The following is a 17,783-nucleotide window of genomic DNA, read 5'->3' on the forward strand; positions in this document are numbered from 1 at the left end:
CAAGAGCCTGAAGCACTGAGCACAAAACCATGACCCCTCAGGTGTTGTATTAATACATATCAGCTCTGTGCAACATTTAATGACCTCATACACAAACATACACTAAAACTGCAATAAAGAGAATTTTTACTTACAGATGAACATATTACTACAGGTACAACTATTTTATACATCGCCTTCATGACATTGTCCTATTTAGCACTTCTATGTTTCAAAAAAACAAAACTATATAACCATTTCTTACTCCTTCATCTGAAATTGTAATGCTAATAAACCGAAACATGTTGAAATGAACACAAAAATGCTCAAAGCTGTGTCCAAGTTACAAATACGCAGTTCTATACACATTTAGTTCCATATTTTGATATTTACAGTGTTGTAACATTAATAGGTATATTACATTTCCATTGTTTGAAATGCTGTGGAAGAAAAGTCTATCTAAGCGCCTATTACACAGCTCCTTCCCAGCCATCAGCTAAAACTTTCACTAAATAAACTGCCTGTTTTGACAAACTTGACCATAGAGCTGAAGAGTCAGGCCAATTTGGAAGCTGAAGGGTCACACAGGTGTTTTTTTAATAAGAAACTTGGAATTCTTTTTCATTATATGCACAAGGAATGTGATGCTTCCCCACTGCAGAGCACAGTGTCAGAGCCAGGTTCCTCTCACATGCAGTGAGCTCCACATGCCTGGCTGGTCAGTCTAGAAGAGCTCCTTTCCTCTGTAACACGTCCTTTTGGCGACCAGGTAAATGGAGGCAAGCAGGGTGAGGGAGATGGCCACAGAGACGAGCCGCAGCATCACAGCCAGTCCGGCTGGGCTGTGAACAAATGGGGAGCTGAAGCAGGAGAACATCTCTGTGGAGTTCAGATCAGTACTGTCGAGGATTCCACAGGCATTGCTGACTCCTGCAAACAGGACACAGGAACATCTCAGGTCCAGATAGAACACAGAACATCCCAGGTCCAGAAAGAACATGGAACATCAAGAACATCAAATACTAAGATAAAGAAAAACATGATATTGAATAAGTTAAAATAGTTTAATTAAAATTGCGAACAGCTTGTCCACATTACTTGCACTAACCGTTATTGGTTGTGTACTAATCATTATTGGTTGTGTTATTTGTTTGTGTATTTGGCTTCCTATTATGGAAAATGCAAAAAAAATGTGTTATTGTTAGACATCATCAATGTGCTTATTCCCTTACAATAAGTTAAATGGAATCATGGACCTGCACAGTGAGGTTTTGTGATGACCTTCACATGTTTTCAATGATTTGAAGAAATGAACATCTTGGTTGACTAGAAATCAGCCCAGCTCTTCTGCTATAGAGATATCTGGGGGATGACACAAAGGGTGGTAGTTTCTTTTTGCATCGAACAGTAAGATCAAGACCAAAAAGATAATTGTTTTCTCCTTCATTACCAAGATCACAGCTCTGATGAAACAGAGCACGACTATGTGTGACAAACAGGAAGTGAGCTGCGTTACTCTTCAAAGTAATTCCACTTCAAAGGGAATCTGCAGAGAGACCTCTGCCAACAACACGAGGAAAATATGAGTCTTAATGACTGCTTTCATCCCGAGCCACAGGCTGGGTTAGTTGTTTAAAATGCAAGTAATTACAATTTCAAGAAAACAAGTTGTTATGTTAATCCACAAAATATGATAATGACAAGAATAGTCTAGCATGGCTAAGGCGGTGAAAGAAATAGAAAGAGTGGAGCACAAATGAACAACTGTTGGTGTTCCATGTCCATACAGAAATGAGACTTGACAATACAATTGCTCAGTACATAAGTTCATAAGGAAAGTTAGAAATGGGAGTAGGCCATTTGGCCCATCTGGACCATTTGTTTGTAGTAGTTAATCGATCCAAGGATCTTCCTGACAGAAACCAAGGATCCAGCCACTTCCTGAAACCAAGGCATCATCTTCAACAACACAGCAGGTAGCTTGTTCCACACTCCCACACCTGTGTAAAGAAGGTTTCTCAATTACGAATGCACTTCCCTGTTGTCGCACTTCGACTTGTGTCCTCTGGTTTGTGTTTCACTGTTCATTCTGAAGATAAATGCTGGACGGACTTTGTCAATGAATATGAGGATTTTGACAGCTTGTGTCTAGTCTCCTTGTAGTCGTCTCTGTTCAAGACTAAAAATCTCCAGTTCCTTCAGCCTGCCAGTGAAGGATAGTCATTTAAGCCTCAGAACCTATATAGTCACACTTTTCTGGACTGATTCCAGAACAACAATATCTTTTTATATCCTGTTTACTAAAGTTGTGCGCAATATTTAAATAAGGCCTTGTTAGTATGTTGTACACCTTTAACATATCATTGATTTTAATTTGATGCTTTTAACTCTATATCCTAACATTCTGTTTGCCTTTTTCATTGCTTCCTCACGTTGTCCAGAAGATGTAAATGATGTGTCAACATCTGTCTGGAAAGCCTCGGGCTGCCTGATTGACTGGCCAAACTATGTACCCTACTTGGGACTGCACCATCAGTAAGACCCTTAGAGAGCCTGGAAAAAAAATAGCATTCTTCCTTTTTTAGCGATGTGCAGGTATCCCCTAGAGGAAAAAGCTTAACCATCAACAAACTACTTGCTGTCTTTACTGACATGTTATCCTGTACCATACACTGTAAGGTTGAAATAAAGCCACATAAGTCTTACACTGAACTTGAAGCACTAGGCTATTACATTGTAGATTATTTCACTAATATGGCACAGAGCCTATTGCACAGAGCTCTGCCCTTAAAACATCATGTTGCTTGGCAACCACAAGAACAATGCTCACTCCATGACAACTAACGATCTGGAATACTGAGTGCTCCTAGAAGTGCAAGTACTTTCACTGTATGCCATACTTTAAAGATTAACAACGTGCAAAAATGTAATCTAAATTAGTTTGTGTTTTGGGATGAGAATTAGCTTAAATTGTTAATGTTGCTGCCAAAAAGAACTTTCTCCTGACTGTAGCATTTCCAGATGATTCAAACAATCCCTCTGTGTAGTGGAATTTAATTTCACAACCTCCTGCTTATTACACACTGTGCTGATATTATAAGCCAATTACCTTTAAGCTTGGTTGTTATAAGAAATTGAAGAGTCAATAAACTTAAATTGCTTCTCGGATAAATGGAGTAATTTCAATAAATCAAAACCAGAAGAACTGGTCATACAAAATGGAACAATCTGGAAAACCCAACTTGAACACATCTAAAAAAGATCCCAAATATAGAAGCTTGAGACCAGAACAACATACAGTATGTTAAAAACGGGCTAAAAATGACAACCAAAACCACTCAGAATTGAGGAGGATCACAGAGGAGAAGCTACAAGACAAACTTCAGGACCTCAGACTAAGAAAGGTCATTAGCTGAGATGGAATCAACAACAAGATGCTAAGATGCAGTATCTTCTTGTTAACATGGAGTTGCAGCAAGCCCTGCTAAACTCTTCAGTCTCTTACTGAGAGCCAGGTGTTTCCCTGGAATCAAGGATTGATCACCCAAATCTACAAAAGTGGAGACAGACTTGCCCCTAAGAACTACCGTGGCATTTGTGCGAACAGTGACTTAGTAACTGTAATATCATGAATACCCAATTACTGGCCTTTCTTACCAGCACAATGTCTTCAGTAAATGTCAGATTGGCTTCCTACCAAACTACACATACTTGTAAATAAACATGTCCACCATAAAAAAGATGGAAAAATATTTTCTTTATTGATTGAAAAAAAAGTATTTGATTCAATTTGGCATGAAGGTCTGTTTTAGAAACTTCTTCAAAGTGGTGTAGCACGTATAGTCCATGACATAATTAAGTCAATGTACTCAGAGAACAGGTCCACAGTGAAAATTGGGACCAAAAGAACATAATTCTTCACTCAGGGCTGCAATCCCAGCCTGACATTGTTCAATACCCATCTCAATGAGTTAGCAGAAGTGTTGGAACAGTCTGCAGTTCCAGTCCTCATTCTACATGATGCAGAGATCAAGTTTCTTCTCAATACTGATAACCTGGTCATGCAGTCACCACAGAGCAGGTGAAGCAGCAGAGCCTGGCACTGCGGGAGCAGTACTGTCAGACATGGAAGTTGACAGTCAATCTCGACAAGACCAGAGTCAGATCTTAGGGAAACAGTTACCACTTCACACAAAACAACAACACACTGGAACACACAGCTTGGCCATTGAAGCTGACAGACCCGGCTGTCCAGCGAGGACAGGTTGTGCTCCCAGTTCCAGCAGGGAGAGGCAGAGACAGAGATACATTTACATTAGACAAACATTCTTCCCTAAAATAACAGAATTTCCACACCTGCCAGAATCAGAATGGCTTCCTGTCTTACTGGGGGAGAGGGAAGGAAACACAATTGAACTGGCAGTCCAGTTTGGGACCTCCTGTCACATTCTGAGGAACAGATAGCCTTTCTCATTACGTGATATGTAAATGCCCAAGAATATTTTTGTAGTGTAAATGTCTAGGGTGGCATGGTGGTGCAGTGGTTAGCAGTTCTGCTTTGCAGTGCTGGGACCTTGTCCCCAGTTCCTGGGGTGCTATCTTGGGTGTAGAGTCTGTATGTTCTCTCTGCATGTGTGGGTTTCCTTTGATTTGTAGCTGATGTGCTGCCCTCACTATTATCTCAAAATCCTTTATTTTTTTCTTTCTGGTCTGTTAATCTTTTATATATATTACAGCCTGAGGGCACACCTGGACTTCTGAAGTCGCAGATTTGACCGTCTTTTGTAAGTCATCATATTTCTCCCAGGTGAAATATTTTGCAATGTAGTGACCAAGTACATGCTTGCTGGCAGGCGGACAGAAAGCAATAACACCTCTTAATTCTGCACACTAGTTCTCCTCTTTTATTTCCAGGTTGTGTGGAAATTCTGAAAGTCGATCTTCAAAGATACTTTCTGTCCAGTTAGTGCTTTTACTTTTGTGTCTTAGCCAGTTTCCCATGTCACAGTTAATAGAAAGATGCTGGAATTGCTCAGACTAATAAATGTGAAAGACTGGTTGAAACTTTAAATGTCTTTTGAATGGCATTTTTATTTAAAATGGTTAGAATGAGAAACTACTTAGATTACCTCTTCACTTTTTAAAAATACTGACAAACCTACAATGTTTTATGATGTGCCGGTTAAATCTAGCATGCAAGTTGAAAATGCAATTGTTACGTAATGTTCCCTTTTCAAGGGTAAAACAGCAGCTCTTGTGGTTAGATTAAGAGATTGGAGACAGATTTTATTTTACTATTCACACAAAAACATGCATAAAAATGCACCGGTATTCGTCTGTTATTCAAATAAGATTTCCCTTGTTATCATCAGTTAAAATGTCAATGCTTTTTTACAATAATTTGTGCATAGCAAATACATAAAAGCAGAATGGTACCAACCAACCTCATATTAATTAACCAAAATGTTAAGTACATTAACTATTCAGAGTGTATTACTAAAAAGTGTAATTCAAGGATCGCATCTGTGCCCTCTACTTTAATTTAAATATAAAGTCCCTTGGAGACAGTCAAATGACTCCCATAAAACATGCGCTATATCTCAAACTATATCTCATCGAATTTCAATGGTACAAAATTGCACAAATAGAAAACAAAATGAGACTGGTTCATTTCTTCTCTGCAGATGAAGTGGAGCTGATTGATGTCACCCCAAAAAGAAGTCTCTGTATCGTGGGATCAAAAGCACCAGAAACACTACTTTCAACAGCGCAAACATAGCACAAGCAAATGTGGTGGGTTTCATTGTTTGTAAAGAGAGTCCATTGCTTGCTGGAAAAAGGTGTGGCTCCCCTGCTAGCTCTGTATTGGATAAAGCAGTTAGAAAACGGAGGGATGTAAATATGTCTGTAAATATTGTATTAGTTTTATTTGCTTTGGCCTTGCTGTATGTCATTGGTTATACCAATAAATCAAATAAATTGATCGTAGGCAGTATCTTAGGCAAATTTGTCATAGATCTCACAATGACAAAAGAGCCAGCAGGGGACTCCAAAAGAATAGCGAGCTGTACCATAACCTGACACCTTTCCTTTACAGTTGAGCCACTAAACACTATAAGTTCTATAGAGCAGACTGTATCTTTTTTGGAACATGTCTGTCTTCCCTCCTTCTCATTCCTCAGAAAATAATGATAATAATAATAATAATTGCTTACACTTATATAGCGCTTTTCTGGACACTCCACTCAAAGCACTTTACAGATAATGGGGACTCCCCTCCACCACCACCAATGTGCAGCATCCACCTGGATGATGCGACAGCAGCCATAGTGCACCAGAACACTCACCACACACCAGCTATCAGTGGGGAGGAGAGCAGAGTAATGAAGCCAATTCATAGATGGGGATTGTTAGGAGGCCATGATTGGTAAGGTCCAATGAAATTTGGCCAGGATGCCGAGAAACTCCCTGGGATTTTTAATGACCACAGAGAGTCAGGACCTCGGTTTTACATCTCATCCGAAGAATGGCCCCTGTTTACAGTATAGTGTCCCCGTCACTATACTGGGGCGTTAGGACCCATATAGACCGCAGGGCAGAGCGCCCCCTGCTGGCCCCACTAACACCGCTTCCAGCAGCAACCTTAGTTTTTCCCAGGAGGTCTCTCATCCAGGTACTGACCAGGCTCACACCTGCTTACCTTCAGTGGGCTGCCAGTTGTGAGTTGCAGGGTGATACGGCTGCTAGCTAAAAATCTCTCCAGCCACTTAAAAAACACCTTGAAACCATTGTTTTGTACGTGTTAATGCTACATATGGAACAAAAGAAGAGAGTAAATCTAGTGTGCGCCCTGCTAGCATCGCGTATATGTGGGGTTAGGCCCACACTACTGATACTGTTTGCATGTACTATGACACACCCCCACCCTGGTGGGGAAGAGGGGTGTTGTTGAAGTGCTCAGGAAGAGGTCATCAGGGATCCATGCACTTCAGTCTGGGACACATGTGGACCTCTTTCAAAGCCACAGTGAAGGTTAGGGTGGTACCAGAATCCACCTTCCACCCCACAGTAGAAATTCTCGACAGGCACCACAACACGTGCCGGAGAGCCAGCCCAGTGCGTGTCTTACCTGCGTCTCGCACGACCGTCAGGTTGATGCTCACGGCGTGCACCGTGCCGTGCGAGGACTTCACGGTCAGGGTGTAGGGCCCCGTGTCGTTGGCAGTGAGGTTGCGAATGAGGAGGGAGCCATTTCTGGAGAAGAAGACCACCCGTCCCTGATACGCCGACTGCGGGATGTAGGTCTTGTTCGGGTCCTCCCTGGCCTGGCCGTCCGCAAAGCGGATTGTTTTCAGCACCACTGGGGCGGAGGAGGCCGTCCACGTGAAGTGCAGGAATGGGGGCGGCTGCCCGGAGACCGTGTACACGGCCGGCAGGAGAGCCCATTGGTTCTCTGCGCCCAAGACCAGGCTCTGATTGGTGGCCACTGAAACTGTCCCACTGCCCTCTGGAGAAGGGAAGAACAATGACAGTGACTGTGGGCCTGGCCTTCCACCAGAGCTACAACAGGAACGCTAAGGAAAGAATAGTACCCTAAGGCAGGGCTCTCGCCCTCGTTTGGGGGACCCCCACATGTGCTGTTGTCTGTTTCAGCTTGCCTCTGACACAAGAATGAAGCCTTAAATGACCTGATTATTTAATTGAGATCCTAATCCTGTGCGTTAGAAGTTGCCATTTTACTCTTTTGTGTCAAAAATAAGCTCAGATGCCAACCAACCAACCAACCAATAAATTAAGTGTCCTACTGGATTCAATTAATCAGTAAGCAGGCTGCTGCTGCTATATTGCCAAGATAAATAGTCCTATCAGCAAACCTTGTGTGCACTTAAATGATTAGTCTGCATATTCCTAGGTAATTACCTTTGGAAATATTTATTCTGATGTTGTCACAAACCGCACGCAGGCACGCAGACACCGTGGCATTCCCACGAGCACCCACTAATTAACTTCACACACTTTGTCTATTTAAACTTCCGCTCTGCAACTTGTCCTTGCTCACTATTGAGGTTTCCTCAGCCTGAGCTGCGTATCTAGTTAGCGATTTTCCCTGACTTATCGCTTGTTCTTGTGACCCCCTGGATCTCCGACCTCGCTCGAGCCGCACAACTGGGATAACATTCGCCTAGGAATTCAGTTTTCTCTCTCACTCTCCGCACAGGGTCTTTTCCCTACCTTTTTCTACCTTTTTCGGAGTACGTAAGAGATATTTTCTTCAAAGCAATGATAAGAGTGACAAATAATTGATATAAGACAAGCAAAAGCTACCCATCACACAGAGCACAGAAAACAAGGCAAAAGATACACCACATCATCAAAAAATGAGATAGACCTGGGACTCAGCTGCCAAACTTCCTATACATCCTATTTTTAATGCACAAGAACATTAAAGAGGTTATAAATAAAGGGCTTATTTTACATCCTTCTTGCATAGATGCCAGCTGGATTTTGATATGTTTCTCAGTGTATGTCAGTGACATAAACTCCAACAGGTAGTTGGCAGTTCTGTCCTGCTGTTTCCCAGCACCTTTTACAATACGGCAAATCCTGGTTCAGTTTGGGTTATTGAATTGTAGAAATGCAGTTTTCCCAACTGAGCTTCACAATGAAATACTTGTTAATATAACGAAAGCACAAATAGAAAAAAAAAACAGCATTAGAAAACATAATTACTTCCTCAGGGTGTGCAAAAGGCTCTGTACCTGTATTTTTCATTATATATTCTTCTTAATGTAATACTTAATAACAACAGGAGAGCTGAAGATTGGATGGCTTTTACTTTCTTTGTCTCTGTCACAATTAACATAATTCAATTAAAACTGCTTTAGTTCCCCCAGCGATTCAGTTATCAGATGGTTTCCTTTCATTAACTGAAATTTAATTAAAAAATGAAAGGACACAAAAATGAGGAAGATAATTACAAGCAGCTGGTTGGGACTTTTTCTGTTGGTTTCTTAGCTCAGCCTTGATTTTACTTTAACATCAATACTATTTACAAATTGTGCTACTTAAATACAAGAGATACGTTTGGTGGGATATCTTATTAAATAATAAACCAGAAGGAATAGCATTTTGCTTTCCTGTGATTTTCAAACAGTGTACACTTTGTAGACAAAACTATAAAATTCAGATTGTATCCCTTTGTAAAACATATGAGACAGAATGTTGACTTACAGCTTCTCAAGGCAGCCAGCTGTAAAGACTCACTTAAGAGCATGAGAAAATCTGCATAGCTAAGTGATCCCAGTATCTTATCAAGCCATTCCTTGAGAGTAATGTAGAATCAACTACCTGACTGATAACCTGGAAACATGAGTCATCATTTTACTGATATTGAAAACCCGCATAAAGAAATGAACTGTCACAACAACCTTAACCAATGCAAACTGATGTGTATTCCAAATTCCGAAATTGTCTGTCCCCATTCTCTCTGCACTTTATACATGAAAATAATTAAGCTTTTGATAAAGATCCAAATAAAAATAAAATATTTTTTTCAAAAAATTAAAGGCTATAGGCTATATTTTGTACCGACAACTGGTGAAAACAAAACAGGGTTTGGTTAAGGAGTAGATATTCAGATTGATGAGATGTGTAGTAGTTAGTGGAATAATACAGGGTTCTGTGCTAGGACCACCACTCTTCTTAATTAGATCAAAGATGTAATTAGTGGCATCCCCACAGGGTTCTGTGCCAGGACCTGATTTTTCTCATTTCTATATATGTATGATTTAAAGTTAGCAAATCTGACAAGGTTCAAGGTGATCCAAAAAACTAATGCAGCTTAGAAACTGCAAGGAAGGTTTGCAAAAACGTAGACAACATTCAGAGCTAGGCAATTACACAATACTACCTGCAGAGAACCAAAATGTAAACCACAAATATACAGCAGGAGACCTTGAGCTTGTAGCAGCTGCTTATAAAAAAAGAAAAACGTAGTTGTTTATAATGACATCAGTTTCTTCATAGATAATACAGAGAAGCATGAAATATGCAAAGTAATATTTATTTTAATATTGAATATATATTTTTAAAACTATAGAATTTATCTTAAGTGAAGTTATGATCAAACTGTACAATTACATAATTTTAGAATATTATCTGCACGTCTGATCACCACAGAAAATCTTGCTGCTCTGAGATCAGTCCAGAGAACTGTTCCAACCAGATACATGACTGGACCTAAATGAAAACCCTGCACTGACATGCTGAAGAAACGGAACCTTATTCGTGTGGAAGAGAGAAGACTGAAAGGGGATTATGTGTGCATTAGGATTAGGATCTGTCATGACCTTTTCAGGTTTGGGCCTGGTCAGAACTCCTAGACTCAGGAAAACCTAGACTGCTAATGGAAGTGGTGTTGGTGGACCAGTAGGTGGTGCTCTTCCCTCTGGACCAGAATTTTCAAGCAATGTGCTGTCCTTTATATGAAACTTTGAACCTGATCATTAAACATCTCATGGCACTGTATATAACAGTAGGGGTGTTAACGCTGGTGTGCTGGCTGAATTCCACCCTGTGATCCGACAATCTAGCCCACCTAAAGTTCCCAATTAATTCAGCAGGAGAGGGGCTGTTTTCTTCTCTTTCATATCTGCTGTGCAGTGGGGCTGCTATGTGCTGCCCAGGCTGGGACTCCACTTCAGTGAGGGATAAAGTGGGTTCCTTCCCATGTGTGAATTTATTTTCGTTTGTGAGAGTTTAGTATTTTAATAGTTGATTTTCATCTGTTCACATTATGAAACATAAATTCAGGTGGTGACAGGCTTGTTTTCTTGTAAGTGTTAACTGCAATTAGTTTTGTTTATGCAAGAACGCATGCTAGATTTGCTTCTGATTTATTATTTTTAATTGACTCCTGGGTTTCAACTAAGTCTTGTCTGGTCTGTAAAAGCAACATAGTGCAAAATGATGTAGAAACAGTTTAGAATGAAAAGTTTAGACTGGAAACACCAAGCCTGAAGAAACTACCTACAATTAAAAGTGCAGAATTTAAATCAAGAGATGTAGTGATAGAACTGCAAATTATACCAGTAAGACCTGATTTAGATTATTATGTACAATTTTGGTCACCATGTTATAAAAAGATTTTGTTATTTTGGAATCAGTCCTCAGCAGACAATCTAGTCCAAACAGAAAATAAACCAGGTACTTTCAGATGCTTAAAAGATCCTTAAATAGAGAAGACAAGGAGACCGGATTCAAGTATGATAAATCCTCAAAGCACTTATATTCAACCCAGTGGAATTCTTTAGAATGATAAGTGAAACTTGAACCAGGGGATACAAGTGGAAACTATGTAGAAGTAAGAGGTGCCACGTCTTTACACACAGGGTTGTGGGAATGTGGGTCAAGCTACCCAGTCATATTGTGGAAGCTGATTCAGAACTGAACCTACTATATTGAGTGGAATGAATATTAATGTTTAGTAAATAATTCAAATATGTATTCATTTTGTACTCATTATAATAAACAAAATGGTAAAATCATTCAAAAGATGACTAAAAATGAAATGAATAGTGAAGTCCCTGGCAAACACTTCTTTTGGTATGAGTACAACACTGCAGGGATATTTGTTCTCAACTGACAGTTGTGGTTTGAGCAGGCGGCAGTACCTCAGGAGAAAACATTGTGTAAATGCGACCACAACAGAAACCTTCCAGTGTTCAGCAGCAAGGGCATGGGGGACGAGAGCTCAGCACCGCAGCTGTGACGAACAGTTTCTCACCTGTTGATGTCATCGCAGCCTGAACTTCCTCTGGATGTGTTTTTTTTTCAAGAACACCTCACATTAATCTCCCTGCACCTGACTAAACAAACCCTCCTCTCTCGCGGATGTTGCAGCATGTTTGCACATCACTGACAGACAAATCGCTGACAAATCTTTACAAAAATCTAGAAATTCAAACTCATATTTTCGTTAGAATGCAGGGAACATGCAGTTCAGTATTCTAAACTGTTCCACCTTAAGGATATGAGGTCTAGCAACCTCAACAGAGCTCTAGCAGATACAGTATAAAAGCAATTAACGTACTGGCTGATTTGCAGCAGATTACTGTTTGCTCAGTTCGGCAGGTTTCTCGAGATCTCTTGATCAGTCATGGGGGTGTGAAGTGTCTTGCCCATGACTGTGTCAGGCAGCAGCATGTGAGCTGAGAGCTGTGAAATGTGGGGACGCTTTGAGAGGTTAACGATTTGCCAGGATTTAAGAAAAAAAACCTCAGAACCTTTATGATGAAATGCCTTTATAAAACTGCAGCTGGGTTGTACTGAGTGCCTTAAACTTCCCCACAGTAAACTTCCTTGGTCCATGATGTGACCCCTCTCGTACTCGAAGTGTCACAGTCTCAAGGCTGTCTGTGTCCCTCTGTCCTTCACTGTGACCCAGCTCAGTAACCCTTCAGGGGGGCCGAAGCCAACCGCTAGGGTGGGCTTCGCCAGGTATCTTACAGCTGTGCCAGGCCCAACCTGACCTTGACCTGTCACACATTCTGATGTTGTGGTATTCTGATCACATACCCTTAAACCCCTCTATCTATTGGTGAAACATTGTGAGATTCCGCGATGTTTCGGCCGTGATTCCCCTTAAGAAACACTGTCCAGACTCACTTACCCGTGACACTCAGGAGACTCAAGAAGCTGCACAGGAGAGCCCGCTGGTTCATTCCGGTCAGTCGCGCTGCCATTCTCCACAGCCGCACTGTCTGCTGAGACCTGCGCACTCGGGCTCGGGACCACAGGCACGCCGAGAGTGGGAGGAAACGAATGTGATTTTTTTATTTCTTCATTCTGCTAAAGTTTTAGAAGAGGGAGGTGGCGGTAGCGGTAGCGGTGGCGGTGGGGGGTTGGGTGGGCTTTCTTTTATAACACCATACTTTGGAGCAACAAACTGAAACACCAGGCTGATGTATTTCTTTCCCCCTTGAGGCTTATAATAATCTGAACGGGACAAAAAATTCAATAGATTTCTAGCCTGTTGTCAATAACAGCATACTGTATAAGTAGCATGTTGCTAGACATTCCCTGCAGAATCAATATCCTGTCTGGATGGGTGTGTAAAATGTGTGCCAGGAAGTGAAGGTGTGTGAGGGTACAGACAGCAGCCTCTGTGCAGCACGGAGAGCACCAGCAGCACCAGGTCTGGGGGAAGCCTGCGCAGACCAACACATTCCTGCCTGCAGACGTCAGATTTCAGCAGCCATCAGCAGGGACTCCCAACAAGCAAGGCATCCTAACACAGACGTTCAGACTTCAGTTTCTGTTTCAGGATACTGGAATGAAATCTTCCAAAAAAACGAAGCTTGCATTTTAAAAGTTAAATTAAGAGCATAAGAAAGGTTATGGGAGGCCCATCTAGCCAATTTGAAAGTTAATTGATCCACAATATGGCTGGATGGCTTGTTCCACACTCCCACAATCCTCTGGGTAAAGAAGTACCTCCTGTTACAAGGATGTTTTGATTTTTTCTACATATAGTACAAAAGTTATTTTCCCCAATGTATCATTGTCATGATAATCTGCCTGGAAACACCACAATGACAGTGTTTGTCTAAACTTTGATAAATGTTTGTGACTCTAAGCTATATTGTGGAGGAAATGTGTTGAAGCCATGAGCTTTATCACAGGAGGCAATGAAAACCATGTATCAGCTTAGAAAAATAATAAAGAAGTATGACAGTCATATAACTCTTTTCCTTTTTTATCTTAAAACTACTCCCATTGTGGAATACTGTACCTCATAAAAACAGAAACCAAGCTTAGCTCACTTGTGATATATGTTGGTTAGGCCTTCTCACTGCTTCATAATGTTGGCAAGAGAAAAGGTGCACACATTGATACACACATGGTTCATACATTTTCTCAAATTAACAAGCTTGGTTTATTAGTTAGAGGAGACATTCAAAGAAACAAGACCCACTTGCAGAAGAGACGTGGTTTGTGTAATAATAAACTGCTTAGAGAGAATGTATAATCCCTTACAATTAGTCACACAAAAGGTGATGGAGCCCTTCAAGCAAAACAAAGGTCTCTTAACGCTGAGCTACCTTCATGAAACACAGTTCATTTCTGTGCAGCTGGATCGTTGTCTCATCTTACTGGGCTGTAGTTCACAAGCTTTCATCTGAGAGTCACCTACCTGTCTGCAATTCATGCTGAAGCCCCATAGGGATAAGCATTGAAAAAGTAGCTAATTTAAATTCTTCTGTGCATTTAAAGGCATATCATTATAACAGTTCAAGATTCTTCTGTTTAATTTGAATGTAAATATTTTTAATGATGGAAATCCCTAAGACCTGGGTTAGAATAAATCATTTTGTAATCGAGAAAAGGTTGTAATTCAGAAAAGAAAAATTCTGAAACAAACACAAACATAAACATAAAAGATTGCATGTTGTACAGTTTTTAAGTTTACACCAGCTAATTGATGAGAAAATCCTACTCAATCATTTTTTGAAAGAAGCCAGGGTATCGACTTCAATACCATGACAGGGTAGTTTGTTGTAAAGCAAAGTGTATTGGCCATTGCTGTGCCAAAGACAAAGGGATGTGGGTGGCCAACAGGGACACCTTCAGCAGACCTGGAATTCAGGCCAACGTCAGTCGAAGATGGTGACACTCAGGTTAAACATCTCCCAATCTCCTGTAGTCTGGCGGAGGTCTTCATCAGCTTGAATATCAGGCCTGCCATGAGCCGCACCTTGACACAATCAAGAGAGGCTCCTGTCAAGAGAAGGGAGGAGGTGCACAGCACACATTGCTGCATGAACTCCTGCAGCAACGGCTTTCTTCGGGAATGCTCTGCTACTCATCACACCTTGGTGGTGACAACGGGGGCTTCAGGCAAGCCCATGAGAGAAGGGGGCAGCACTGCTGGGCTCTGGTCCTGAGGATAAAAGGAGACACTCAATATACAATAAAGGGTGAAGATACAAAGAGGTGGCCTGCTTTGTGACAGCACTGATGCTATGTAATTCTGTTATTCTATTCAGTAGAAATTAATTCACATGTGTGAATTCCACTAAGATCATTTAGACTGAATATAAAACTCTAGGTAACTGTAGATTCCATTCACACATTCCCGAAACTTCTGTGTAAGAAAAGATTGTGCTCAATATACAAGGCCTGGAGAGCCGCTTAAGGCACACCTCTTTTCTAAATGGAGTTCAATGAATTTGTAGTTGAACAACAGCACCACTAGGTGCCACTGAGAGTGCATTTTGGATTAGGCTGGCCATTCTAGGCTGGTCTTCTTACTGTTCTGGATATCACCAACTGCATATCTAAAAAGCTATGGATCATATACAGCTACAATCACACAGCAGCCTCTCAGAAAAGAAGGCCTATTATCTGGCAGGAAATTCAATTAAAAATGAAACTGTGTGTCACAGGTGCTTCACCGCTTCACATTAAAACTGCCTGTGCTAAATTACCTGCCAGCCTGATGTCTTTTCAGTGCATCTGCTTGAATCCATCTAAGATGTTTGGGTATGTAAGAGTGAAATACAATTGTAATACAAATTACAAGGTGCTTTTAAAAATGTATAAAAATGAACACGTGAATAAATCTGACTGAATGGATTTGGTGCAGACTGAAATTCCGATTGTCCCTCGGACCCCCCTGGTACTCCCCCAGTCCCTTCGGCAGGTTGGGGGTCTCTAACACCCCGACCCCCCCAGTACTCCCCTCCAGCAGTGCGGGGGTCTCAAACACCCTGACCCCCCCATTACTAAGCCAGTTCCTCCGGCAGGGTGGGGGTCTCTAACACCCCGACCTCCCCGGTACTCCTCTAGTCCCTCCAGCAGTGTGGGGGTCTCTAACACCCTGATCCCCAGTACTCCCCTAGTCCCTCCAGCGGAGCAGAGCGGCTGTGACAGTGCCCCATTAGCGTGGGGGAGAAGGGAGTATCCCCTGATCAATGGGCAGTGAGGGTTCTGCCTCACTGTGAGATACTGTTTGGCTCCCCTCAGCTCTCTCGGAAGCTTCTCATTCCCATTAGCTCGATCTTGGTAGATCTCATAAGCAAAGCACAGCTGGGTCTGCACAGTCCTGGCATGGAAGACCTCTAAGGAAAATCATGTTGCTGCCCCAGGTGTTTGCCTATGTAAATGTAATCTTTTTAATTTAATTTACTGCTTCTACAGATTTTTCTAATTCTTCTGTTTTGGTATCAGCAAACTTGACTAGCTTACTAACTATACCCACATTTTAGATCATTTATTGAATCATATTATTTATTGATATAACTGCAGTTATCCTAGAACAGATCCCTGAGATACTCTAATAACAACATCACCCCTAAAAGCTGGTGTTATTGAACTCAATTTCATGTATGCTGTCAGGTAGATAAGACAAGAGTGAGTGTGAGAGCATGAACTCTTAATTTTTCCATGGTAATATTGTTTTCTTGAATTATATGCACAGTATAGCAGCAATAAGTCAGAAAATCAGACCAGATATAGACACAATCAAAATTGTATCGTGTCAGTTGTGAAATTGGATCAATTGGCTACATACTGTAATATTACCTGGCTCTAAAAAACAGTGCACAATAGAGAAGTTAATGACCAGGATGAGAGACAACCAGGAGGAGATCAGTGACCACAGCTTAGTCAAAGAAACAGAGACACTGGCAAACCTGACTAACCTGAGAGGACAAACGCAGTGACCACAGCCTTGACATTGAAACTGGGTGAAACGGGCAGACCTGGTTGCCCAGAGAGTACAGGCTCAGTGTTTCTAACACAGTCTATCACTACCTAGTGATAGAAACAGGGAGGCACAAGCAGATCTGGTTATCTAGAGAAGACAGGCTGTGCACCAACTGCCAGCTGGGAGAAGCAGAGACATAAATAGCTATTTTGCTACACTGTGTACAAAACTCAGAAAATAGATAAACATTCTTCCCCAAAATAACAAATATAATGCCACAATTCCCACACCTGTCAGAATCAAAACAGCTCCCAATCCTACTAGGGTTGAGGGGAGAAAAAAGTCGATTGAAGTCACTGCCCAGTACTTGATCTACCACACAGCCTGGAGAGAAACAGAGTCTCTCAGATGATAATTTGATATTATTGTTCTAAATGTTTCAATAATAGTTAGTGCTTTGGCAGCTCTAAAAATCATTGGTCTTGTAAAAACAGCTCTTTGAATTTGGAATTGTTAAGTCAGTGAATCAGTCCCCGAACAGACAAATGAATGCTGAGTTTTTCTGAGGGAAGATTTTTCTTTTGGAATAACAACAAGTTTTAAAATACAAAACAAGTACGTAAGGTCAATATTAACAACACTGATATTTGGGTGTGGGGCCTGTGCACCTAGGAGATAAAATACTGTACCTATCACTTAGTTTCCCTGTCTTTAAGCAGCTCTCTCATCCTTTTTTCAGCATCAAGGATTTCCACGACAGAATCTGCAGTGACACAGAACCGCTTTCCCAAACAAACCCTGCAGAAATGAATCATTTTATTGTCCATCTGAGTTACTTACCAGCCATCACACACATTTTTAAAAACCCTTTCCTTTTCTGTGTCGCTGTGCTGGGCTGCAGAAGGGTTTAGGCAATGCATTCTTCCTGTCAGACCCCAGAGGGACAGATTTGACCTACTGATCATTCCTCAGAGAGAAACTGTCTTTGCTGTAGTTTGATTGAAAAGAACTACCAGCATCATGGAGTTACTTAAAAGCTATACAGATTAACTTTCTTGTTCCCGATGCATGATGGACAGAAATCTGCATCACCAAT

General features: G+C 41.3%; 1 protein-coding gene across 2 annotated transcripts; it reads right to left on the reverse strand.

Moving 5' to 3' along the window:
* Positions 1–44: 44 nt before the first annotated feature.
* LOC107077073 (uncharacterized) lies at positions 45–12,770 on the reverse strand. 2 transcript variants are annotated; one of them, XM_015344548.2, is made up of 3 exons: positions 12,650–12,770; positions 7,109–7,486; positions 45–909 (listed from the first exon to the last, which is right to left on the reverse strand). In XM_015344548.2, the coding sequence occupies exons 1-3, from the start codon at positions 12,720–12,722 to the stop codon at positions 704–706; spliced, it is 657 nt and encodes a 218-aa protein (XP_015200034.1). In that variant the 5' UTR covers positions 12,723–12,770; the 3' UTR covers positions 45–703. The 2 variants fall into 2 exon arrangements, with proteins under 2 accessions (XP_015200034.1, XP_015200035.1); XM_015344549.2 differs by lacking the exon at positions 45–909 and adding an exon at positions 1,131–1,979.
* Between the last annotated feature and the right edge of the window lie 5,013 nt (positions 12,771–17,783).

Source organism: Lepisosteus oculatus, chromosome 1, assembly GCF_040954835.1.
Source record: "Lepisosteus oculatus isolate fLepOcu1 chromosome 1, fLepOcu1.hap2, whole genome shotgun sequence".
NCBI classification, from domain to species: Eukaryota; Metazoa; Chordata; class Actinopteri; order Semionotiformes; family Lepisosteidae; genus Lepisosteus; species Lepisosteus oculatus.